This window comes from Balaenoptera borealis (genome assembly GCF_965194805.1).
Source record: "Balaenoptera borealis genome assembly, chromosome: X".
NCBI classification, from domain to species: domain Eukaryota; kingdom Metazoa; phylum Chordata; class Mammalia; order Artiodactyla; family Balaenopteridae; genus Balaenoptera; species Balaenoptera borealis.
In genome coordinates this window covers 131005763-131030864 of record NC_138881.1, presented here as the reverse complement: position 1 = coordinate 131030864, position 25102 = coordinate 131005763, and the positions used below count along the sequence as shown (strand labels likewise).

Here is a 25102-nt window from a genome sequence, read left to right as displayed (position 1 = left end):
GCTCTTTCCCCATTACAGGTGAGTGACAGTCCCCAGCTCTCTCCGCAACACAGGTGTGTGACAGCTCCCATCTCTCTCCCCATTACAGATGAGTGACAGCCCCCAGCTCTCTTCACATTACAGGTATGTGACAGCGCCCAGCTGTCTCCACATCACAGGTATGTGACAGTCCCCATCTCTCTCCCCATCACAAGTGTGTGACAGACGCCAGCTCTCTCCCCATCACAGGTGAGTGACAGCCCCAAAATCTCTCCTCATCACAGGTGTCTCACAGGCTCCAGCTCTCTCCCCATCACAGGTATGTGACAGCCCCCAGCGGTCTCCGCATCACAGGTGCCAGACAGGCCCCAACTCTCTCCCTATCACAGGTTTGTGAAAACCCCCAGCTGTCTCCGCCTCACAGGTATGTGACAGCCCACAGCTCTCTCCCCATCACAGGTGAGTGCCAGCCCCCAGCTGTCTCCCCATCACAGGTATATGACAGGCCCCAGCTGTCTCCACATCACAGGTATATGACAGCCCCCAGCTGTCTCCCCATTATAGGTGACAGCCCCCAGCTCTCTCCACATAACTGTTATGTGACAACCCCAAGCTCTCTCCCCATCACAGGTGTGTGACCTTCCCCAGTTGTCTCCATATCACAGGTGCGTGACAATGCCCAGCTCTCTTCCATTCACAGGTGGGTGACAGCACCCAGCTCTCTCCCCATCCCTGGTGAGTGAGAGACCCCCTCTCTCTCCCCATTACAGGTGAGTGACAGCCCCCAGTTCCCTCCCCATCACAGGTGAGTGGCAGCCTCCAGCTCTCTCCCCATCACAGGTATGTGACAACCCCCAACTGTCTCAGGGACTCAGGTATGTGACAGTCCCCATCTCTCTCCCCATCACAGGTGTGTGACAGCCCCCTGCTCTCTCCACATCACAGGTGAGTGACAACAACCAGGTCTCTCCCCATCACAGGTACCTGACAGCCCCCAGCTGTCTCCGCATCACAGGAGCCTGACAGCCCCCAACTTTCTCCCCATCACAGGTATGTGACAGCCCCCATTGTCTCCACATCACAGGTATGTGACAACCACTAGCTCTCTTCCCATCAGAGGTGTGTGACAGCCCCCTGCTCTCTCCCCAGCACAGGTGAGTGACAGCCCCCAGCTCTCTCCCATCACAGGTGTGCGACTGCCCCCAGGTCTCTCCCTATCACAAGTGAGTGACAGCCCCCTGCTTTCTCCCCATCACAGGTATGTGACAGCCCTCAGCTCTCTCCTCGTCACAGGTGCCTGACAGCCCCCAACTTTCTCCCCATCACAGGTATGTGTCAGCCCCCAACTGTCTCCACTTCACAGGTATCTGAAAGACACCAGCTGTCTCCGCATCACAGGTATGTGACAGCCCCCAGGTCTCTCCCCATCACAGGTGCCTGACAGCCCCCAACTTTCTCCCCATCACAGGTATGTGTCAGCCCCCAACTTTCTCCCCATCACAGGTGAGTGACAGCCCCCAGCTGTCTCCACATCACAGGTGTGTGACCGTCCCCACCTGTCTCCATATCACAGGTGTGTGACAGCCCCCAGCCCTCTCCCCTTCTCATCTGGTTGACAGCCCTCAGCTCTCTACCCATCACTGGTATGTGACAACCCCAAGCTGTCTCCACATCACAGGTGCGTGACAGCCCCCAGCTCTCTCCCCATCACAGGTAGGTGGCAGTCCCCATCTCTCTCCCCATCACCGGTGAGTCACAGCCCCCAGCTGTCTCCCAATCACAGGTATGTGACAGCCCCCAGCTGTCTCTGCACCACAGGTGCCTGACAGCCCCCAACTCTCTCCCCATCACAGGTATGTGACAGCCCCCAGTCGTCTCTACATCACAGGTATGTGACTGCCCCCAACTGTCTCCCCATCACAGGTATGTCACAGCCCCCAGCTGTCTTCCCGTCACAGGGGTGTGACAGCCCCCCTTCTCTTCTGGCCACCACTCCCCCATTTGGCCACAGCCTCCTCCTTCCCGATTCCCCACAAAATCCTCACATCTATTCACTTTACCCTGGGACCCAAACTTCCCCAATGTAAGGCATAGTCACAGTCAAGCCTTGTTCTCGAGAACAGAGGGTTCGCTGGGCTGCTAAGCTCCGTGCTCTTCTACAGAACATATCTTCCATGGATTCTGTCTCTACATGGCTTTGTGTCCTTGATCCTGTCACTAGATCCCTTAGGATCTCAGACCGCTGTCCTACAAAACTAGACCAGACCCAATGCCCTCTAAAGCCCCTTCTATTTCTGAGACCATGATTCTATGTGTTTTCTCCACAGTAGTCTCCCCCGGTCCTCTCTGTGACCCTTTTGTGTACCGTGTGAAGGTTCAGGGTCATACAGGTGTTCTGTTGTTCCTCCCTCTGCATCTTCAGGTGAGGCCACACACCTGTGTCTTGTCGACACCTCCCCCGAAAGGTTTCCCTGTCTTTGTCCTCTCCTATATGAAGGTCATGAATGAATCACCAATCCCCAAATTCCCTGGCAAATGCCGGTGCTATCAGACAGAGCCTGTGAAAACAGCCTAAATCAAGCCTGTGCTTTGCAGAAGAGATTTCCGACTTAACCATGCAGATTGCGGAAATGAGCAAGAATCTTCAGGAATTGGAGAAGACCAGGAAGCGAGTGCAGCAAGAAAAGTCAGACCTCCAGGCTGCCCTGGAAGAGGTGGAGGCACTTGTCTGAGAAGTGAAGGAGGGCGGGGCGCTGAGGAAGGGGACTAGACCACCCCCAGGGGCCCTTCCTGCAGGAGGCACTGGGGCTCCAATGGGAAGAATCCAGCCCCACCCCCACCCTGGGGGGGACCAGCTGCTCTCTGCTGCCTCGCCTCATGAGTGTTCTCTAGTCCATCGTATTTCTCCTATTGAATAAATAAACTTGTTCATTATGTCCTCAACGTCTTCCTCTCAGAAAGCAAGAACTCAATCACCAAACATCCTGAGAGCCAGCTCAGAATCCCTTAGTTTTAACAGAGAGTTATACAAGGTCATCTTTGGCTGCTGGGAATTCTGTGTGGTCCAAAGAGTGCAGGATCCTGATGCTATCACCAGCTGTGGCCAGTGAGGGGCGGATGCTTAAGAGGGTCTAGGGAAATTTGCACTATGCAGGATAACAGGAGAGCAATTCCTCTGTCTTTCTCTGTCTTTTTTGAGCAGAGGTTGGCTCCTGACTTATGGTCACTATTTAAAAAGACACAGTAATCAAAATTTTTATTAATTGAAAACGATGCTCTGTCCTTCTCAAGACATAAGATTGTTAACAACAAAGCTTCAATTCTAGTTTCATTACTAGTAACAATTTGGGAGCAAACTGTTTGATCTTTTTGAGTACTGTTCTATTTATTTGTAAAATGAGCCTAATAATACCCTTTTTATCCTAATGGGGATGAAAAACCTCATTCAAGAAGGTGGCTGCCCCCGGCAATCCCAATCACTCCTTTACTTTTATCAGGGTTCCTTGAAGCATGAAGAGGGCAAGATTTTGCGTGTCCAGCTAGAGTTGAACCAGCTGAAATCTGAGCTTCACCGCAAGATCACTGAGAAGGAAGAAGAAATCGAGCAGCTGAAAAGAAACAGCCAGCGGGCAACAAAAGCCATGCAAAGCGTGCTGGATGCTGAGATCTGGAGCCGGAATGTTGCTCTGAGGCTGAAGAAGAAGATGGAGAGAGACCTCAGTGAGATGGAGATTCAGCTGGGCCACTCCAACCGCCAGGTGGCAGAGACCCAGAAATACCTGTGCTCAGTCCAGAGCCAGCTCAAGGTGAGTGCACGGCCCCTGGAGGACCTGGCGGGACCTCAGCCTGCCCTGGGCTCCGGTCTCACCACTGGTTTCTCGTGAACGACTCCCAGTTGCATCTGGATGACACCCTGAGGAGCAGCGAGTACCACAAGGAGCAGCTGGCCCTCGTGGAGCGCAGGAATGGCCTCTTGCTGGAGGAGCCGGAGGAGAGGAAGGTGGCCCTGGCACGGACGGAGCGCACCCGCAAGCTGGCGGAGCACGAGCTGCTGGAGGCCAGCGACCGCGTGCAGCTCCTTCACTCCCACGTGTGTCCATCCTCACTCCACTCTGGGTCCACCCTGGAGGCAGGCAGGACCCAGGCTTGATGGAGAGGAGTTCCCACCGCTCCTTCCAGGCTAGCGGTCAAGACAAACTTTCATTAGGCCTAGTTCTTGGAATAACTTGGTCTCTAGATGGACAGATTGCTGAGCTTTCTTTTATCTGAAGATAAAAGATCATGGGGAAATCAGAGCAAGGCATGACAAATTATTGCATAAAAGGGCTGGAAAAGGCTTCACAGAGGCAGTAACATTTAAGCTGCAAGCTTAGAAAATTAGGATTGTCTTTGGAAATAATTACTTTTAGGAAAGTTCAAGAATTCCTTGTTTCATTTCTTATTTTTTTGGACCACACCACATGGCATACGGGATCTTAGTTCCCCAACCAGAGATTGAACCCGCGCCCCGCGCGGTGGAAACACAAAGCCCTAATCACTGGACTGCCAGGGAATTCCCCCAAAATTCCTTGCTTTAAAAACTATTTTTTGAATTAGCCAAAAAACTAGAAGAATACCAACCATATTGTTAGCATTTTGGGATCTCCTATTCTAGGCTCTTGTGTCTATACATAAATATGATATTTTTTGTAAACGTGATCAATCTTTTTGCAACTTTTTTTCATTTAACAACGTCTTGCGAACATATTTCTATATTTTAAAATAGTTTTCTATGATACAGTTTTTTAATGGCAGAAAAGCAGTCCATTTTAGTTGTGTATTATGGCACATTTATTTAATCAGTCTTCTACGGTTGGATATTTTTAGACTGTTCCCAATAAAAATTTTTATGATTAGAAGATTGTATGACTAACTTCTTCATAACTAAATTTTCACATATATCCATGATTACTATTTCCTTCATATTCCTAAAAGTAAGTAAATTCCTGGAAGTATATATTCATGGTCAAAACAGCAAAGACATTTATGATATGTTGTAAATTGGTCTTTAACAAAGTTGTCCCAATTTTTACTCCCATGGGGAAAATAAGTGAGAGTGCTTAGCTATTATTTTTTTTTTTAATCTTCACCGATTTTATGGTTGAAAATGCCTCATTTTAAAAATTCTTATTTCTTTGATTACTAATGAGGTGGAACATTTTGTCGTATTTGTTGGCTATTTGTATTTCTTCTGGTGTGTCTTAGCTATTTGTACTTTTGCCCTTTTTTCTTAATGATTTGTCTTTTTTACATATTAAGGAAGGAACTATTTTTTCAGTAATGCACATTGCAAATGTTTCCTCGTTTGTCATCATCCTAACAACTCTGTACAATGTTTTGATCATGAGAATTATTTTTCATTTCACATAGTTATGTCAACCATTTCCTTGTTCCAGCACCTTTAACTAAATAATTTATCCTTCCTCAAATATTTGAATGTCCACATTTATCATTTACTCAATTCTTTTATGTACAATTCTCGGGCCTGTTTTGGGATATCTGTCTATCAAAAATGAAAGTCTTTTTAATTTTTTTTCACCTGTGTGAAAAATAAGAAATGGAACGTTCTTGAGCTTGACTTCTTTCCCCACCCAACCCTCTCCCTTCCAATCGTTGTAAGTGTCCAAATGTAGCCCGAACCTCTTATCTAATTTTTCTTGTAGAACACGTGCCTGATAAATACCAAGAAAAAACTGGAAGCTGACATAGCCCAATGCCAGGCAGAGGTGGAGAAGTCTATCCAGGAGTCCAAAAATGCAGAGGAGAAGGCCAAGAAGGCCGTCACGCATGTGCGCTCCATTCTTTCTTATCAGAGATGCTGTCTGGAGATAAGAAAGGGGCTTCTACGCCGCCCCTTTGGGACCTGCAAGTAGGTTTCCTCTCCTCACCCCTGCATTCAGTCAGTGGTGGCTTCCTGGAGAGACGGAAGGAGACGGAGCCTCAGCAGAGGCAAAGTGGGAGGGGAACCATGCAGCATCAGCGGTGGCTGCGGCAAGGAGGAAAGCATCAGCGTGCCTAGTACCAGCCTCACAGCACCCTCCGTGTGCCCGCATAGGAGGGGTGGGTGGCCCACTGCTGCCTCTTGTGAACTTAACCAGGCGGCCATGATGGCCGAGGAGCTGACAGAGAAGGAGCAGGACACCAGCGCCCACCTGGAGCGGATGAAGAAGAACCTGGAGCAGACGGTGAAGGACCTGCAGCACCGCCTGGACGAGGCTGAGCAGCTGGCCCTGAAGGGTGGCAAGAAGCACATCCAGAAGCTGGAGGCCAGGGTGGGTCTCTCAATCTCTCTGAATCCGGAAAGTGAAAACGGCACTCCCCGATCCTTCTCTCTTCTTGTATATTGACTCCCATCCTTATCCTGTGGCTGGGGACAGCCACCCAATATCGTCAGTAGGTCCTGAGTTAATTAACATCCCCCAAGACTGACTATATAAGTATCTTTCTTGATTGTAGGTACGTGAGCTTGAAGGAGAGGTAGGTTGAAAGTGAGCAGAAACGTAATGCTGAGGCTGTTAAAGGTTTGCGGAAACACGAGAGAAGAGTAAAGGAACTCACCTACCAGGTAAGGGGAAGAGCTTTCTAGAATATCCAGACTTCCTGCACAAAGGGAAATTGAAAACCTGGTGACTATGTGGTACTCACAAATAGCTACATGTTAACTCGATATACATAAGGGGCAAATGACACAATCACCTATCACAGACCCTTTCCTAAGCTAGGAAAATCAGGAAGGCCTTTAGAAAATCGTGTAAGTGAGGAAAGAATACAGGTTTCAAAGACAGATAAACTGGTATTAGTCCTAGTTTGGCCTCTTACTTTTTAAACTCGGATAGGTTACCTAACACTCTCAACCTTAATTCATCACCTGTAAAATAGAATAAAAACATCTACTCACCAGAGTAGGCAGGTAAGGATTAGAGACGTGTATAACTCTCCAATATAGTGCCTGCACACAGTGGACATTTAACAAGAGTGGCTACTGTTAATACTATGAAGGAAGCCTCAGAGTTGACCACATTTACCCCAGGCCCACCTGCCATCATATCAAAGTGATTTACTTCACCACCTGTAGTGGGTTGATTTTGTTGGATTCAATGCAGACCATTTTTTTCAAACTTCCAGACTGAGGAAGACCGCAAGAATGTTCTCAGGCTGCAAGACCTGGTAGATAAATTACAGGCAAAGGTGAAATCATACAAGAGACAAGCTGAGGAGGCTGTAAGTATCTTTAAGCCCTTGAGGGAAGAAGGAAACTTCGTTGGGGGTAGAAAGTATATTAAGAGAATGTGTTAATGAGAAAGAAAGAGACCAAGTAAGAATATGTCATTCTTATTTTAAGAGAGAGGATATAAATATGAATTTACCCCCAAATCCTAATTATAGAATAAGACCTCAAGACGAGATATTTTTATTATTAAGCAATTTGTAGGGGTTGGGGGAAAAAAAGAAAATTCCAAATAACCCACCTTACTTGATAGCTGCAAAGAATATCCAGCAGAAAATCTAACACCAGGATAAATATTCCTCTCCCTCTAGAAATGCACAAAATCAATTGTTCCCAAAAGCCAAACAGAAATCTTTTACCCCAGCTGACTCCTTCCCTCACTACCACTGTCATCAGCAGGGACTTATCCCTGCACATTCGCTGTAGCAAATTAGGATGTGTTGGGAGATTCTCCAGCTTCACTTTTCCTGGTTGTTCCCCACTCTTCCAGACACAATGTAGTGGGTAAGAGGTAAGAAAAGGGAACACGAAAGGGAGAGGCACGAATGGTAGTAAGTGCAACCAACAAAGGGCATAATTTCTTCCTATCCCCATCCCCCCACCCGCAGCGTCTCTGTATACCAGAGTTAAAATATATGGCAAAAACACTTCAACTGGGATTTTCCCAAAGTCAGAATTTGACCTTACATTTACTGTCTAACCTCTGTGAGCGAGCGCACATGGGTCTCTTCCTCCTTTCCACTCAGTCCATACATCGTAAGTAGACTGCACGTATACATGGGTTTGACATAATGAGCTCGTCTCTTCCATTTCAAAACTATTTCTTCTTTCATTCTTTAGAGTAAAAAATGTAACTGAAGTTACAAGTTCTGTCTGGATTTGAAATCAGATATGACAAACAAACCGTAAGAAGGAAATATCTGAGTTGAGGAAATAATCCTGTTTGTGACAAGTGCAATGAGAACCACAAAGTCTAACTCTCACAACTTTATTCTTAGGAGGAACAATCCAATGCTAATCTTGCCAAATTCCGCAAGCTCCAGCACGAGCTGGAGGAGGCCGAGGAACGGGCTGACATTGCCGAGTCCCAGGTCAACAAGCTGCGGGTGAAGAGCCGGAAGATTCACACACAAGTCAGTGCAGAGTGAACACATCTGCCTGATGCTGCCAAGGGGCTGAAGAAATGCACAAAATGTGCTATTTTGGGTCACTTGCTTTGTGATGTTTTTCTCTTCATGTTGAATAAATAAAAACTACAGTGAACTGATAAACTGAACCAGACTCATTTACTTCCAAAATTACTTATTCTCAAACACAGTTCTCACCTAGCTATTATTATTCTAACATTATATATGGCTTTGTGGAACATTCAATATCTGTACCTCCCTCACCACCCCGCATCCCCTTTCCCATCTCCAGCTCCACCACACACACACACACACAATTATCTTTTACTGGACGTAATTTTATTAAGTCTCTCTAGATTGTTACAACTGGCTAAGGAAACCACTCACTGAGGTTACGCCTTCAGACAGGACACACTCATGCACCCACTCCACGGGTGGTTACTGAGCATCTACTATGCGCCGGGCCCTGCTCTCAGTACTATGGGAATAGCAGTGAACAAAGCATAGTTCCCTCCCTCTGGGAACTTATATTCTGCAAGGAAAGAAAGGCAGTCAACAAATAAGAAGCTGTGTCTACTATATTTAAAATAGATAATCAACAAGAACCTAGTGTATAGCACAGGGAACTCGGCTCAGTATTCTGTAATAACCTAAACGGGAAAAGAATTTGAAAAAGAATGGATACTTGTATGGGTATAAGTGAATCACTCTGATGTACACCTGTAACTAACACATCATTGTTAATCAACTATACTCCAACATAAAATTTTTGTAAAAAGATCTACAAAAAAAATAAGAAGCTGCGTAACGTGTCAGGTAAGTGCTCATGAGAAATAAAAAAAGTAAGAGGGAGGCAGTTAGTACTATGTAGAGAGGAGTCAAGCAAGGCCTAAGAAAAACACATTTGAGCTGAGACCTGAAGGAAGCAAGAGTATTCCAGGCAGAGGGAACAAAAGAAAATGCAAAGGCCCTGAGGCAGGGGCAGTTTGGCATGTCCCAGGGACAGGAAGGAGGCCAGCAGGGCTAGAGGAGAATGAGCAAGATAGTTACGGCATAAGAGAGGAACCTGGGACCCCAGGGATCATGTAGGGCTTCAGGGCCACCTGAGGACTTTTTTCTTCACTCAGAGTGAGATGGGAAATCTTTGGAGTGTTTTGAGCAGAGGAGTGATATTAACACACATTTTAAAAGAATCACTCTGGGGACTTCCCTGGTGGCGCAGTGGTTGAGAATCTGCCTGCCAATGCAGGGGACACGGGTTCAAGCCCTGGTCCTGGAAGATCCCACATGCCGCGGAGCAACTAAGCCCATGCACCACAACTACTAAGCCTGTGCTCTAGAGCCTGCAAGCCACAACTACTGAGCCCGCATGCTGCAACTACTGAAGCCCTCACACCTAGGGCCCGTGCTCCACAACAAGAGAAGCCACCGCAATGAGAAGCCTCTGCACCGCAAGGGAGAGTAGCCCCCTCTCGCCGCAACTACAGAAAGCCCGTGCGCAGCAAAGAAGACCCAACACAGCCAAAATGAATAAATAAATAAGTCTTTAAAAAAAAAAAAAAAGAATCACTCTGCTGCATTGAGAATACACTGAAGGGGGCAGAGGTCGAAACTGTGAGACCAGTTAGGAGCCTACTGCAAAATAAAAGATAAAAAATGACAGTGGCTTAGACCAGGGAGATAGGCACTGGGAGATGACGAGAAGCAGATGGATTCTAGATGTACTGTGAAGGTGGCGCACATAGGGTTTTCTGACAGATTGGATGGATGAGTGGGTGAGAGAGAGAGAGAGAAAGGACTTATGAAAAGAGGAAGGATAAAACAAGATAGATTTAGTTCAGTATAAACATGAGGAGTTTGGTATCTAGAAAGAGAGGAAGCATTAGAACAAAAATGCAATCTAGACAAAAATTGTACTTTATGCACTCCTGTCCCTCTTCCACCTTCTACCATCCACACTCCCTTGCCTCTCAACCCCTATCAGCCTCACTCCTTTACAGTATAAACTGCACAGGCCTCAATCGCAAAAATGTCTAAAATTAATAACAGTTTAAAACAAAAAAATTCAAAATACTCTCCTAAATTAAATTTTGGATCAAAGAGGAAACCACAAGGAGAATCACAAAAACTTCTAGAAGTAAACATAAGAGTAAATCTTTGTGACCTTGGTTTACACAAAGATTTCTTAGATGCCAACACCAAAAGCACAAGCCATGAGAGAAAAAATTGATAAACTGGATTTCATCAAAATTCAGTTTCTGCACTTTGAAAAACACTGTTAAACAGAATGAAAGGACAAGCCACCGACTGAGAAAAAGTATTTGCAAATTATACCCCTGATAAAGGACTTGTGTCTAGAATACATACAGAAATCTATATCTTCACTAAAAAGAAAACAAATCACCCAATTCTTAAAGAACCAAAAGATTTAAACAAACATTTCACCAAAGAAGATATACACAGAGCACATGAAAAATGCTCATCATGAATCATTAGGGGACTAATAATTAAAACATAATGAGATATCACAACACACCTATTACAATGACTAAAAGTCCAAGTGTTGGCCAAGAGGTGGAGGTACTGGACCTCTCACACCAGCTAGTGGTCATGTAAAACAGCATAACCATTTTGGAAAATAGTCTGGCAGCCTCTTAAAAAGTTAAGAAATTACCCATTTGTTCCAGTCGTTCCACTTCTAGGTATTTACTCAAGAGAAATGAAAACGTATGTCCACACAAATATTCACAGCATATTTATCTGTAATAGCCCCAAACTGAAAACCACCCAAATGGCCATTAACAGGTGAATGGATAAACACATTGTGGTAAATCCATATAATGTAATACTACAAAATGATAAAAAATAAACTATTGGGCTTCCCTGGTGGCGCAGTGGTTAAGAATCCGCCTGCCAATGTAGGGGACACGGGTTCGAGCCCTGGTCCAGGAAGATCCCACATGCCGTGGAGCAACTAAGTCCATGCACCACAACTACTGAGCCTGCGCTCTAGAGCCCGAGAGCCACAACTACTGAAGCCCACGCACCTAGAGCCCGTGCTCCACAACAAGAGAAGCCACCGCAATAAGAAGCCCGCACACCGCAACGAAGAGTAGCCTCAGCTCGCCGCAACCAGAGAAAAGCCCGCCCGCGGCAACGAAGACCAAATGCAGCCAGAAACAATAAATAAATAAAATAATAAAATAAATAAATTTTTTTTTTTTAAATGATAAAAATAAACTATTAACACACACAAAAACATGGATGGATCTCAAAATAATAATGCTGATGGAAAGTAGCCAGACCAAAAAAGTGTAGACTCTATTATTCCATTTATATAAAATTCTAGGGGAAAAAAAATGAATCTATAGTGACTGAAAGCTGACTAGTGGTTGCCTAGGGATAGAGAGGCAGGATTTATGGGAGGCACAGAAGGACAGTAGGATGTATTACAAAGGACCAGGAGGAAACTTTGCGGGTGATGGACATGTTCATTATCTTGATTCAGATGATGGTGTCACAGTGTATACATGTGTCGAGACTCTTTAAATATGTACAGTTCGTTATACATCAATTATATCCCCATAAAGCTGTAAAAATTTTTCATTGGGGGAAATACTACAATTATAGTGCTTTGGGAAAATAATAATTAAGATACTGTATGTCCAACTTTAAAGCCAGAGTTATAATTTTTGATAGGAATTACATTAAATCTATTTACCAGTTTGGGGAAAATTAGCTTACTATATTGATTCTTCCAATTCGTGAATAAAGTATGTTTTTCCATTTATTCAGATCCTCTTCAATTTCTGTCTTCCTTGTTTTACAGTTTCCAGCATACAAGTCCTGTACATGTTTTGTTAGATTTACACCTAAATTCTTTTTCTTTCTTTTTGTTTTTAAGTAATTGTAAATTGTATTGTACTTCTTGTTTTTGTTTTTGTTTTTTTTTTTTTTTTTGGCTGCATTGGGCCTTTGTTGCTGCACGCAGGCTTTCTCTAGTTGCAGCGAGCGTGGGCTGCTCTTCATTGCGATGCGCAGGCTTCTCACTGCGGTGGCTTCTCTTGTTGTGGAGCACGGGCTCTAGGCACACGGGCTTCAGTAGTTGTGGCTCTCGGGCTCTAGAGCATAGGCTCAGTTGTTGTGGTGCACGACCTGAGTTGCTCCATGGCGTGTGGGATCTTCCCGGACCAGGGATCAAACCTGTGTCCCCTGCATTGGCAGACAGATTTTTAACCACTGCGCCACCAGGGAAGTCCCTGTATTTCTAATTTTGGTGTCCACGTGTTCACTGCTAGCATACAGCCTAAAGAAATACAACTGATTTTTGTATGTTTATGTTATACCCTGAAACCCTACTGAACTCACTTCATAGTTCTGAGTTTGGGGGGAAATTCTTTGGGATTTTCTACATCAACAATCATGTACCTCAGAAAACAACCACTTAAGGTGAATCGAAATTAATTAAAATGAAGTCCAAAATTACACAGTAAATTGTGGGGAAAAAGTCTGATTGGGATTTTATCATAAAAATCAAGCCAGAACTACTGAAATAAATTTATTTTCTCTTATACTTCACAAGATTTACGTTACAACTGCATCTCTGTTAATTCTTAGAACAAAGAATGAATCAATGTTGGAGTTGGGAGGAAAGGAACATCCTTCTCACAATCTTGTATGATGTGGCACCCTTTATGTTTAACTTTTGCAATGCAATCATAAAGAATGTCCTTTTTTGCAAAAACTGTATGATGTCTTCATTGATATTTTAAGGGTCTTCCTAATCCTTTGATCCTAAACTCACTCCCTTGAAGCACTTATTGGATCATCATTGTCCATGTTCAGAGTTTTATAATTATTAACTAGTTCAGTGCTGCTGCATCACCCTGGCCAGTGGCTTTGCAAAATTCAAGCAGGTTTCTAATACCACTTTCATCAACTTCATTAAATTCTGAAAATTTTGCAGTATTTGTCATTTTATTTTGCAGTCATGTTGCACTGACTATTGCATATTTACAACACCTGATAATCAGTATGCTCATGTACTAGGGAATAACAAAACTGACTCCATATCAGATCTGTTTCTTTTACTTTAACCTTTGTACTTTGTTTTTGCTACAACTTAATGTTGTCTATAGCCTGAAATATACAGGATAGCCAATTCTCAAGGCTCTGGCCTTTACAGGTGTAACACTTTTCCATTCATAGAGAGATAAAAAGTTGCAGAACAGAGAATAACGTTTGTCTTGTTGGGAGGTTTACAGGAACAGCATGACCTGACCTAAGTGGACAGCTACAAGAACAAAGGATTCCGACACCAAGTTTGCAACAGCTAACAACACTCCCTCCCCTTTTAGTATAAAAAAAGCCTGAATTCTACCTCGGGGAAGATGGTTCTAGCCCATCTTACCTGAGGACCCTAGCCCACCATCTTCTTGGTCTGCTGGCTTTCCGAATAAAGTCACTATGCCTTGCCCCAACCACTCGTCTCTCGATTTGTTGACCTGTTGTGCGGCAAGCAATATGAGCTTGGGCTCCGTAACGATCATTAGAGAATACTTATTGTTTTCTTATGCCACATCACTACTGTGGAGACTCTAATAACAGGCATTGTACTACTGCAAACCTTAAAACAGTCATACCCTTTGCCCAGAAAGTCTATTCTATAAATATCGTCAAGATATGCATAAACATATGCACACATATGTTTACAGGAATATTTAAAAGAAAAAAAAATTAGCGCACCTTAGGTGCCCCAAAATAGAAAACTGAGTACAGTCATAGGATGGAACGATATGTAACTATTAAAAATCATGATGTAGAAGAAGAGTTAACATCATGGTAAAATTTCCCAGAATCTGTTAAGTTGCAAAGGCAGAATACAAAACCATGCTTACAGGCTGATACCCTAATTGTGTATTTGTTTAAAGCACGTGTTTAAAAAAACAAAACAAAACTGTGTATGTGTTTACAAACATAAAAAAAAGTGTAAAAGGACTTAATCCAAATTCCGGTAGAGATTACTTCTATGCTAAAATCTTAGGAGTGATTTAAATTTTTCCTTCAGTATGTTTGATTATGTTTTTCAATCTTTCTACAATGTGTACCTCACTTTGAGAATTTTTTTAAAGGCTCGTGTTCTTTAAATACAATAAATAAAAGGAACGTGCTTCTTAAGAGGACTTCATATCCAATTCTCGTCAAAGACATGGGTATAACTGACAAGAGAAAGGTGAAGAGGAGAGGGTCATTTGATGGACGAGACCATTAGCACAACTACTAAAAGCTGTTGCCTTTCAGCCAAGTTTTCCATAAGCATTACCATTCCAGGGCTAACACAGCAGCTGTCGGTGAGCAAACTTAAATTCTGCCTCCTGGCTGTGACAGAGGTTTGGGCACATGTTACATTGACACCAGTGTCCCCAGGCACCTTCACTGCGGACTTAGTCGGTCCCATTTTCCTAAGTGGGAGGCTGAAGAATCAGCTGTGGGCAGATGCAAAGAACCTTACTTCCTTAAGGATGGAATTTACCAGCCTGATTCCTCCCTCCTGGCTCCAAGCGCCACCAAGATGCTGCTTCCGGAGCCCACGAGAGAAAAAGAAAGCCTCTTCGCTGATGAAGGAGAAAAACATTCCCCTTGGGGAACACACCCAAAACAGGGCTTTTCTTATATTATAGTAGCCTGACCTTCCCAAGAGGGCGGGCTATTTTCTCAGCTCCTCACAGAAACAACGGCTTATGGCTCTCTCTCGGGGCAACTGAGGTACAACACAGGGGGAGCCCTCAAATTATGAAAAATGTTGTTAAGAGGATGGATGGGAAAGGTGGTATCTTTGGAGCAACAGAATCATATTTTTTTCCGGTATATTCTGAAAAATAATTCTATTGATACCCCCAGTTTTTAGTACCCCAAAATGGATTTAGCCCTATATATTACATAAGTACATGTATATGCAATGTAATAAAACGCCTACAAACGTACTGAAAAACTTCAAATGGAATTTGGCGACTTCAGACTTTTCAGAAATTTCCTTGCGGCCCAGTCACGTCAAGAGCCTGGGGTTCGAATTCCCTCGCCACTTCCGGCTTCACACCCTCCCACCACACGCACAGTTAAGCTCTGGAATCGTGGAGCTGACGAGAAACGCCTGCCTCTCTCACAAACTCCAAACGTACACTCACCGGCCAGGGCCCCTCACAGTCTCCAGGCTGGTCCCAACCCTGGCGGAATCACTTCCAGCCTTTCCTTCCCCGGTGGCGCACTCCTCCCATGATGCCCTGGGGCGCACCCCTCCCATGATGCCCCGGGGCACACCCCTCCCATGATGCCCCGGGGCGCACCCCTCCCATGATGCCCCGGGGCCCACCGGAAGCAACTCCTCACCTCTCTGGGAAATTGAAACCGCCTTTCTTCTCGGTAGTTACCGGCTGTTTCCTTGGAAGTCCACGGCTGCTGATTTTTTCACGTGTTTTCAATACTGTGATCCACCCACCCTCCCCGAACTAGATGGTAAGCTGTTGGAGAGAACCAACTTCTAATCCCCAATGCCTGGAACGGTGTCTTTATAAGCCATTTGCTAAATGAAGAGCAGCTAAACGTTTTGTTTGACAGAGTGAAGCAAAGCTGCGTAGAAAAACAGCAGATAACAGAGCCAACGCTCAGCAGAGAATATGGAAGAATAGCGTTACCTTTATAATAACAGCTGGCATTTAAAACCCTAAATCCTTACCTTAGTTTGCAAGGCTCTAAGCATCTGGCCCCTAGCCGCTTCTGCCACTTCATTCCTTGCTACTGTATCCCTGGCTCCTTTCATCCCTGCCCTACTGGCCTTTATTCTGTTCCTGTGCAGGCAAGTTCCCCTCCCAGAGCCTTTGCATTTGTTTCCTCTGCCTGGAATACTGTGCCCCGTTGATATTCTCCTGGCTAGCTCTTCCTCTAAGTGCTCAAATATCATCTCTTTAGAGAAACTTATCCTGATTGATCCATTTCAAACCCACACAGCCACTGTTTCCTTATCCTAATTTTCCTTTCCTTCAGAGAATTTATCACTAATTGACATTTGATATCTGTTTGTTTGTTGTCTGTCCCCACATACACACACACTAGAATAGAGTTTCCATGAGGGCAGAGACTTTGCCTGTTCTGTTCCCTAGTGCTTAAAATCTTCCCAGCATGTAGTAAGCCCTCAATGAATGTTTGATGAATAAACAATTGAATACGTGCATGCTCCCTGTTACCGGCTCTGTGCATTACAGCTTCAAAATTAGCAATTCCATATGTGAATTTCATCACCATCCTGGTTTTGTGAGAGATCTCAAGCTGGTTCCATCTAGCCCCATCTTGGTCAAGTTTGAGGACTTTGCCATCGTACCCCCAACCACCTTTTGGGTAGGGTGATAAATTTATCTGGGTTTGCCCAGGATTGTCCTGATTTTAAAACTGAAGTCTCAGGAATCTCTTTAATTCCAAGCAAATTAGGAAGGTTGGTCACCCTGCTTTGAGGTATCTAGGCTCCATCTTCCTCGTCTTGTTTTATTGTTGTGAGTGTGTGGAATGAGGGGGTGGGGGGTGGGGGGTGGCGGTGACTTAAGAGTGTTCTGGGCCATCTGGAGAGGAAATTGGCTATATGTAGTGGGTAGAATGGGAGGGCTGGATGGCCAGTAGTGAGGCTGTGGTCAGCTGATGGGCCTTACCAAACAGCAACAAAAAAGAGATGAAAGAACAACATAGAAGATGCTGTCCTGGCTTCCAGAGCCCTCTGGCACAGGCAATGGTTGGTACATTCTCTAGAGAAAGTTCCTGGCTTCTAAGTCTCAGGCTCTGCTGTTGACATGGCCTCACCCACTCCATGTCACTTTCAAAAAGTAGCCTATCATGCATTTATTAACTCAGTTGTCACAAGAACCCCATGAGTTAGGTATTGTTATTATCCCCATTTTACAGATGAAGAAACTGAGGCTCAGAAAAGTAGAATAAGTTGCGCAAATTCAAATAGTTTAAATAGTGAAGTCAGGATTTGAACCTCAGTATTCTGACTCTCAAAGTCCACTCTTAGTCACTACATTATCATGCAGCTCTTAACAATGTAAATATGCATTTGGGCTATGCCTAGCCAAGGGCATAAAATCTTTTTTTTTTTTTTAGGCTATGTTGTTTCATACCCCAACAGTTGAAATTAAAAGTAACTGATCACGCGTTTCTTAGTTCTAATGAGGCTTTAAGCACTGAAGAAACCAACAAAAAAAATACAACTACTAGACAAAAATGGGCAAATGACATGGACCCTAAGTCTCACAGGCATCAGTCAAGATTAGAAAGTCTAATAAGCCAGATAAGAAAGTCTCCAGTTTACTGGACAGACCTAACTGGTAGAATTTCTTCTCTGAACACAATGTTCCCAGGCCATGCACACACTCTCTCCATGATATTTTCAGAGAAGGATGCCTCGTTTGCGTGTAATTCTGAGAAGTATGTATAATTCTGAGAGCGTTAGTGTCTTAACAGGATCTTGCAAAGCCAGAAACAGCTGTCTTGTAGTGAAAACACAAACTGGACTTGGATTCAAACCAGACTTGTTCTAGCTCCCATTCTGCCACTTACTAGCTGTATGACTAGTCACTTAATCTTGCCAAGCCTCAGTTTTCCAACCTGTAAAACTGATAAATCTATGTCCTCACTGATTGAAGGAAAATCAGTATAAATATTTCTCTGGATAATCGCCCATCAACTTTTTGCTTTGTAAAATTGTAGTGTAGAAATGCCAGCAGTATGGAAGTTTATGTATTGCACTTGAAAGAGTTCTGAACTAGCGCTCTTGGATCTGAGAGTAGAATGGGAAGGGGGTCTGTCTAATTAATTAGCATTAATTAGGTAACCTGTCCAGAACCTCAGTTTCTGATTCTGTAACGTCAGGGTTAGATTAGGTAATATTCAAGGTTCTCCTCTAGTTCTGGATCTAATATTCTCACTCAATATTTTTAATTAGGCGATTCAATATAAATTTGTATCATTCACTAATATACCTGTCCTGTGACTTTTGCCCAGAAATTTCTGTTTCTGGCTGGGGAACTTCTTGCTGCTTTTGGAAATTTCATCTGTTACATAGCTCTTAGATAGTTGTAACGGGTAAGGGATGATCCTCCTATCAGCACAATTAACTGCCCTTTCTTCTCAAGTAGCCCTCTGCGGAATGAACTTGATTACACTTGTTTCCTGGGCCTATTTGGCCCTGCTGCTGCTTTCTCCATCCAAATCTGCATTTCCTCTGAATGCGCCTTATATAATGATTGGTGGAGAGATTTGCTCCCAGGGAAATCAGGAAAACGTTTTCCTCCTTAACACCTGCTCACTCCTTAATCCTTGCCTTCAAAGCTTCCACCCCCACCATCCTGCTGACATTAATGTCAGGATCACCTCTCTGACTGACCCAATGCCCTTTTCATGGTTCTCCTTTTCTCCATCTTCCCTGTAGAGCTTTTTACTATATCCTCTCTCTTGAAAATACCACCCTCTCGAAAATACCACCTCCCTTGACTTCTTCTGACACTAATAATGAAGTTCCCATCACTTTAGAGTTGACAAAATGATTTTGTAACAAGACTGGAGAAAACCCTCATTGACAGAACTCCTCTCAGGGTTGGGAGAGATGGAATGATGGTGTGGGGTGTGAGCTGGGGACTACAGGGCATAGTGGTGGGATAAAGCTGAAGCTCCCAAGGGGAATATATGAGTAAAAATAGGTGATCACCAAACTTGCTAAGGATAAAAGTGGTGTTCTTTACTTGAGGACTTTTATTTTGTTGAGTAACCAGATGAGTAGGCATGCAGGTCAATGGCAGAGCTAAAGGGCCCCATGTAACAGAGGAACAACTGAGTACCCGCAGGGGTCGGGCAGACACCTCAGGGGAAGAAAGGAAATCAACCACCTGCATCAGTGTGACGGAAAATGGACTTCGTGGAAGTCATTGCTGATGGAAACTGAATACTTTAGGGGATGTAATATAATCCTCTTCTAGTCTGCTCTACAAAATCTTCAGTAAAGCCTGCATTGCTCACTTATGTTTTTTGTGCTAGTGGATTATTTGCCAAGGTCTGTGTCAAGGTTGATACAGATTGAAGCATACTGTTTGGCACTGGCTGGAAAGAGACTGCCTGCGGAGACAGCCACATCTTGACAGTATCTCATTTGATCCCCACACTATCCCCATGACTTGGGCAGAAACAGAATTATGTTTCTGATTTTGCAGCAGAAGGAGAAAACATCACAGCTGCGAAGAGAGGTGATGGGACTTGCCATTTATGGCAGTAAATGACAGAAGTAAAATATGGATCCACGTGGCTCTTTTGACTCCAGCAAGATCTCACTCAGGTATTTGTTTACCTGAAGAATAACCTTTTCTTTTTCCCACTCTTTTTGTCTTCATTTCGGCCTCTCACCTCCTCAACATGCAGCCTTTCTCTGAGAACCCAGCTTCCTTAATAAGTTCAACTATCAACTGCATACAGGTGACACCCTCATACTCACAGACCTACATCTTCAGTCTTAATGTCTCCTGTATGTAAACTTTGAATCCTTATCTCTACCTACTTAGCTGGATATCACCATCATCTCAATCTCAATCTGTCCAAAATCGAAATTCCTATTTCCCCCCCTTCACTATTTCTCCTGGGCAGGTATCATGCCCCTAGATTTCTAGGCTGCAATGAGGGCTGGATGAAAGGTAGGATCCTCTGATTCCTTTTTCCTCCTCAAACTCAGCATCATCAAAGTCTTGTGGATCCTGCCTTCAGGGTATCCCTTGGGTTTTCTCTTTCCTTTTACATCTCATTTCTGTACTGCTTAATCAAGGCCCTCTTCATTTTACACCATGATTATTTTTATATTCAATGCAAATAGATATTACTTGCATGTTTAATATTATGTTGAGAGGATTGTAATATACTAATGTGGGATAGGGCCTCGAAAAATAAGTCTAGAGGACTTCCCAGTGGTCCAGTGGGTAAGACTCTGCGATCCCAATGCAGGGGGCCCGGGTTCGATCCCTGGTCGGGGAGCTAGATCCCACGTGCCTGCCACAACTAAAGATCCCGCATGCCACAAAGAGGATCTCACATGCCGCAACTAAGACCTGGAGCAGCCTAAATAAATAAATAAATGTTAAAAATAATAATAATAAGTCTAGAGCTCAGAGAGGTCTTAAATGAGAGAAACATATTCCTTTCACCTCCTGGGGTTCTCTTTTTGCCAGGCCTAAACGGGACAGTGAGGCAGACAACTTCAAGCCCACACAATACTCTTCTTGAACCTACGGGATGGACCCGGAGATACCAGGGGACAATCACTGGGAAAGCCAGCCCTCTGGTGCTATGGAGAATTTTAACACACATCTGAATTTATAGGGTCATCCAGGGGTTAATTCTAACTGCCCACCTACTCCCGTAAATCAGAGCCTGTATAATCATCTTGGCAAGTTGTACACCAAGATTTTCTAAATAGTTGCTAAGTGGTTCTAGGACCTCAGGTTCTCCCTCTCCATTATATCCTACCATCAGTTCTATACTAATCTTCAGATATATGTGTGTGTCTACACACACACACACACACACACACACACGTTCACTTTTCTGCTTAAAACCTTGAAAGGTTCCCCAATGATCTCAGAATAATGTCCTGACTCCTTCCATGGGCATTGGGAGCCCGTCACAGACAAGCCCAGCCCACTTCTCCAGCCTCACCTCCGTGTTACCCCCAACCCTTCCATCCAGGCTTGCCCATTCCACCTTCCTGAAACACACCCTGGGAAGTCTTGTTTCTAACCACAATCCCTACGTTCCCTAAGCCTGGAACCTCCTCCCTGTACTCTTAAAATCTGCCTCCTTTAAGAGAGAGTAGAGGATAGAGGCAAAGGCGAGGCTTTGGAATCAGCAACCTGGGATTCCAATTCTGGCTCCATTGCCTACTAGCTGTGGGGCCTTTTGGTCAATCACTTAACTCCCTTAGGCCTCAGTTCCCCATATGGACAATGGGAATAATAAGAATATAAACAGTATAACCCCCTAAGGCTTGCAGAGAAAAATAAGCATAATAAAATATACAAAAGTGCTATGTAAACTGGAAAGAACTACAAAAAGCATTATTATTAGTTTTTATTATTATTATTATTATCTCCACAGTCACCATCCCCTTCAGATCTCTCCTCCAAAGCAGTATCATTATCATTAATAACAATTCGAGAATATTTTACATACACAACATACCTTATGGGTTTTAAATACCTTGTCCATACATCTAGTCCACTGTGCATCTCACTCATCTTGGCACTTAACCTTGGAAAAGTAATTTATCTTTTCGTGTCTATGTACTCTCTTCCCATGTCCATTATCACCTCCTTTGGAGCAATGTCCCTATTTCATATCTCCTTTCCCCATTGCCAGCACTCAAAAGTGATGGGCTTGCAAAAGTGAAAGGTTATAGGCATTGGCTCTAGAGCCAGAGAGGATTTGAATCCCATTTCTGCCACTTACTAGTTGTGTGGCCTTAGGCAGTTTATTTAAACTCTCACTGGCCCAAATTTCTTCAGCCATAAAATGGGAATGATGTTAGCACCTACCCCACAAAGTTATTATGATGCTTAAGTGAGCCAATATGGATAAAGCCTGGCACGTAGTGAGTTCTTAATAAATATAAACTATTACTATTAAGTGAGACTGAGTCTGATTCCATTCTTTTCTGCCTTATCACTTCAGCCCTCTTTCAACACAGATTCCCCATGAATCGTCCTTATTCATTTATACACAGGAACAAAATCTACTGAGCATCTGTTACATACAAAAGACTGTCCCTTGGATAAAAGCAGCTGTGTTTATGCCTGATCATTCTCTGTTGCTTTCTCCTGGGCCAAATGGTACTAAGAATGAGACGAGTTCTCTGTGGATTGCAGCCTTCAGCCTTCTCCTCTTGTTTTCTCAAGCAGGGAGTAAGATGGTGTTCCAACATCAGATCACCAGGTACAAAAAAGTTCTTCATATTTTTTTACTGAAAGGCTTCTCAGGCCCCTTAGCATGCTAGTATTTATGGTGCATCTCCAGCAACAGGGAATAGAGTTGGCCACATTTCCTGAACTCATTTAGCCACGGGAACTTTTATTTCACAGTTTCTCTCAGAATCAGCATTCTGTCAAATCTACTTTGGAAAATGCTACGTGGAAGTCCTATTCCTATCTGTTTCTCCTTTGTCCACAATTTCATTTTGACTAATGCAAACTGTCCTTGGAAATGCCTCACCTATATGAGACTACCCACTGGAAGACTAGAGAATCTTTTTTTCTTTTTAATTGAAGTATAGTTGATTTACAGTATTGTGTTAGTTTCAGGTGTACAGAAAAGTGACTCAGTTTTATTGTTTTCAGATTATATTCCATTATAGGTTATTACAAAATATTGAGTATAATTCAGTACACATTGATCATATACAACATAAACAAGTCAGGCTGTATTGCTGTAAATGGCTCTAACTTCTAAAATGTATGGTAATTCCTACATAGTCAAACATTACTTATGTTTCAGCCAAAAAACAACCCCGAGCAACCATAAGAGTTGTCACAAAGACCATGTATTTCCATTAGAACTTCTAGAACTTCCCATGGAACTTATGACTCCTTTTTTTTGTTTGTTTTTTCCTTTAGCTTGCTCATCTGTTTCCCATTCTATAGCAGATTAGAAAAAGGAAGATTGGGCTCACAGAGGCAAACACACTAACCACAGACAGAATACAGCTGAGTACCTTGCCGTGAAGGTGTAGATATAAAAACTAGAAAGGTGACACAAAAATTCATTGCAACCTAGGAACAATTAGTGCAGGGTAAAATCCGCGAAGAAACTATAATATCCCTGACGACTTTATTACATCACCTCCCAGGCCCCTGAGTGATCAAGGAAAAGTTGAAGTCTATTCAAGATACTAAATTAAATAAATCAAGATAATATATAATACATTTTAGAAAGTTTTCCATCTACAATGGATTTTTTAACAAAATAAATTAATGGCTAAGAATAGATGGGTTAGATGGACCTAGAGATTATCACACTAAGTGAAGTAAGCTAGACAAAGACAAATATACGATATCCCTTATATGTGGAATCTAAAAAAAAAAAATGATACAAATGAACTTATTTACAAAACAGAAGTAGACCTACACACATAGAAAACAAATTTATCGTTACCTAAGGGGAAAGGGAGGTGGGGGATAAATTAGGAGTTTGGGATTAACACATACACACTACTATATATAAAATAGAAAAGCAACAAGGACCTACTGTATAGCACAGGGAACTATACTCAGTATTTTGTAGTAAGCTATAAGGGATATGAATCTGAAAAAGAATATATAGATATATATGTGTGTGTGTGTGTGTGTGCGTGTGTGTGTATATATATATATATATATATATATATATATATATATATATATATATATATATATACACATACATGAATCTCTTTGCTGTATACCTGAAACTAACACAACATTGTAAATCAAATATACTTCAATTAAAAAATAACGTTTTAAAAAAAAGAATGGATGTGTTAAATGGCCAATCTTATGTTTTCCGGAGATTTCTGAGAAGAGGCGCACACCACCTCATGTTTACGATGCTGGGTAAAGGAGACGTACTTAGTATCCATGCTATTGATCATCCATCGCTTGACAATTCACCCTGTGGCTCTGCCCTTCACTGACCTTCTTAGCACACTCTGCCCCAGTTCTGCTCGGCCTCTAGAACTCTCTAAGTCTCCAAGATCTGTGTCCAACGTCAAAATCCCTACGCAGCTGACTTGGCATTATACAGCCTCCGCTGGTCATTTATCCAAGTAACTTAACAAGAGTGAAAGATCAGGGCTACGATGCATTTACATCTAAGGAGTAAATGGTGATCCCCCAATACAGCCACGTTAGAGTGCTGGGCTTGCGCATTTGGGAGTATAAAGGGAGCTGGGGGGCCACACTTTCGAAACTGCTTTGACCACAGCATCGCAAGGTAAGTGCTCACAAGTGCCCGCTTTTTTGCTCCATGTAGCTGTGATTATACCTGATCAGGTTACCTGGAGAGGAGAGAAGGCAACACAGCAGCCTTTGCTGAGGGCCTACTAAGCGTAAGGAACTGTGTTAAGGGCAATATGGGAGACAAGATGGCGAGGCCTTTCAAGAAGCTTCTACAAAGAGTAAAAAGACAAGAATATAAGCAATTATGACACCAAAAAAAAAAAAAACTAACCTGCAGGATATAAAGCTGAATATAATACGTGCTTACCCCTCTAATTGTTTAGGTCAGTATTATAATTGCAGTTAGCAAATAAACATGCTAATTTGTGATATCTCTTCTGTGATTGCCTTGAAGTATTATTTGAAATTTTTGTGGTTGGTTATGTAAATTTTTTTCTTATGTCAGGATTTCTGGGAGATGATTGCGGGAAGAAATTCTCCCATGCATTTGATCCACCTCAGAATGCATCCTCGTTTGCTTATTAATGACCAGTGTCCAGACTGCTCATTCATGGCATGCCTTGTGGACTTTGGGCTGGGTCATGTCTGACACTGCAGGAGCATCCCTCAGAGGGGTTCTGTAGCTCTAGGAGCTTGCGATGCTTCGATTTCTGGCCACCATCTTCACCAGAATACCTTCTGTCATACATTCACAGGGTTAAGAGAAACCTTGGGGATTTTCT

The 25102-nt window shown here is 43.4% G+C and overlaps 1 protein-coding gene across 2 annotated transcripts; it reads left to right on the top strand.

Moving 5' to 3' along the window:
• Positions 1 to 1954: 1954 nt before the first annotated feature.
• On the top strand, positions 1955 to 8570 carry LOC309620878 (myosin-13-like). Of its 2 annotated transcripts, XM_082377709.1 has the most exons (8): positions 1965 to 2401; positions 2575 to 2699; positions 3477 to 3785; positions 5682 to 5807; positions 6117 to 6290; positions 6475 to 6583; positions 7144 to 7239; positions 8245 to 8570. In XM_082377709.1, exons 2-6 carry the CDS (start codon positions 2595 to 2597, stop codon positions 6502 to 6504), a joined length of 744 nt encoding a protein of 247 aa, XP_082233835.1. In that variant the 5' UTR covers positions 1965 to 2401; positions 2575 to 2594; the 3' UTR covers positions 6505 to 6583; positions 7144 to 7239; positions 8245 to 8570. The 2 variants fall into 2 exon arrangements, with proteins under 2 accessions (XP_082233836.1, XP_082233835.1); XM_082377710.1 differs by lacking the exons at positions 6475 to 6583; positions 7144 to 7239; positions 8245 to 8570 and having other exon boundaries at positions 1955 to 2699; positions 5682 to 5887; positions 6117 to 6209.
• The last annotated feature ends 16532 nt before the right edge of the window (positions 8571 to 25102 follow it).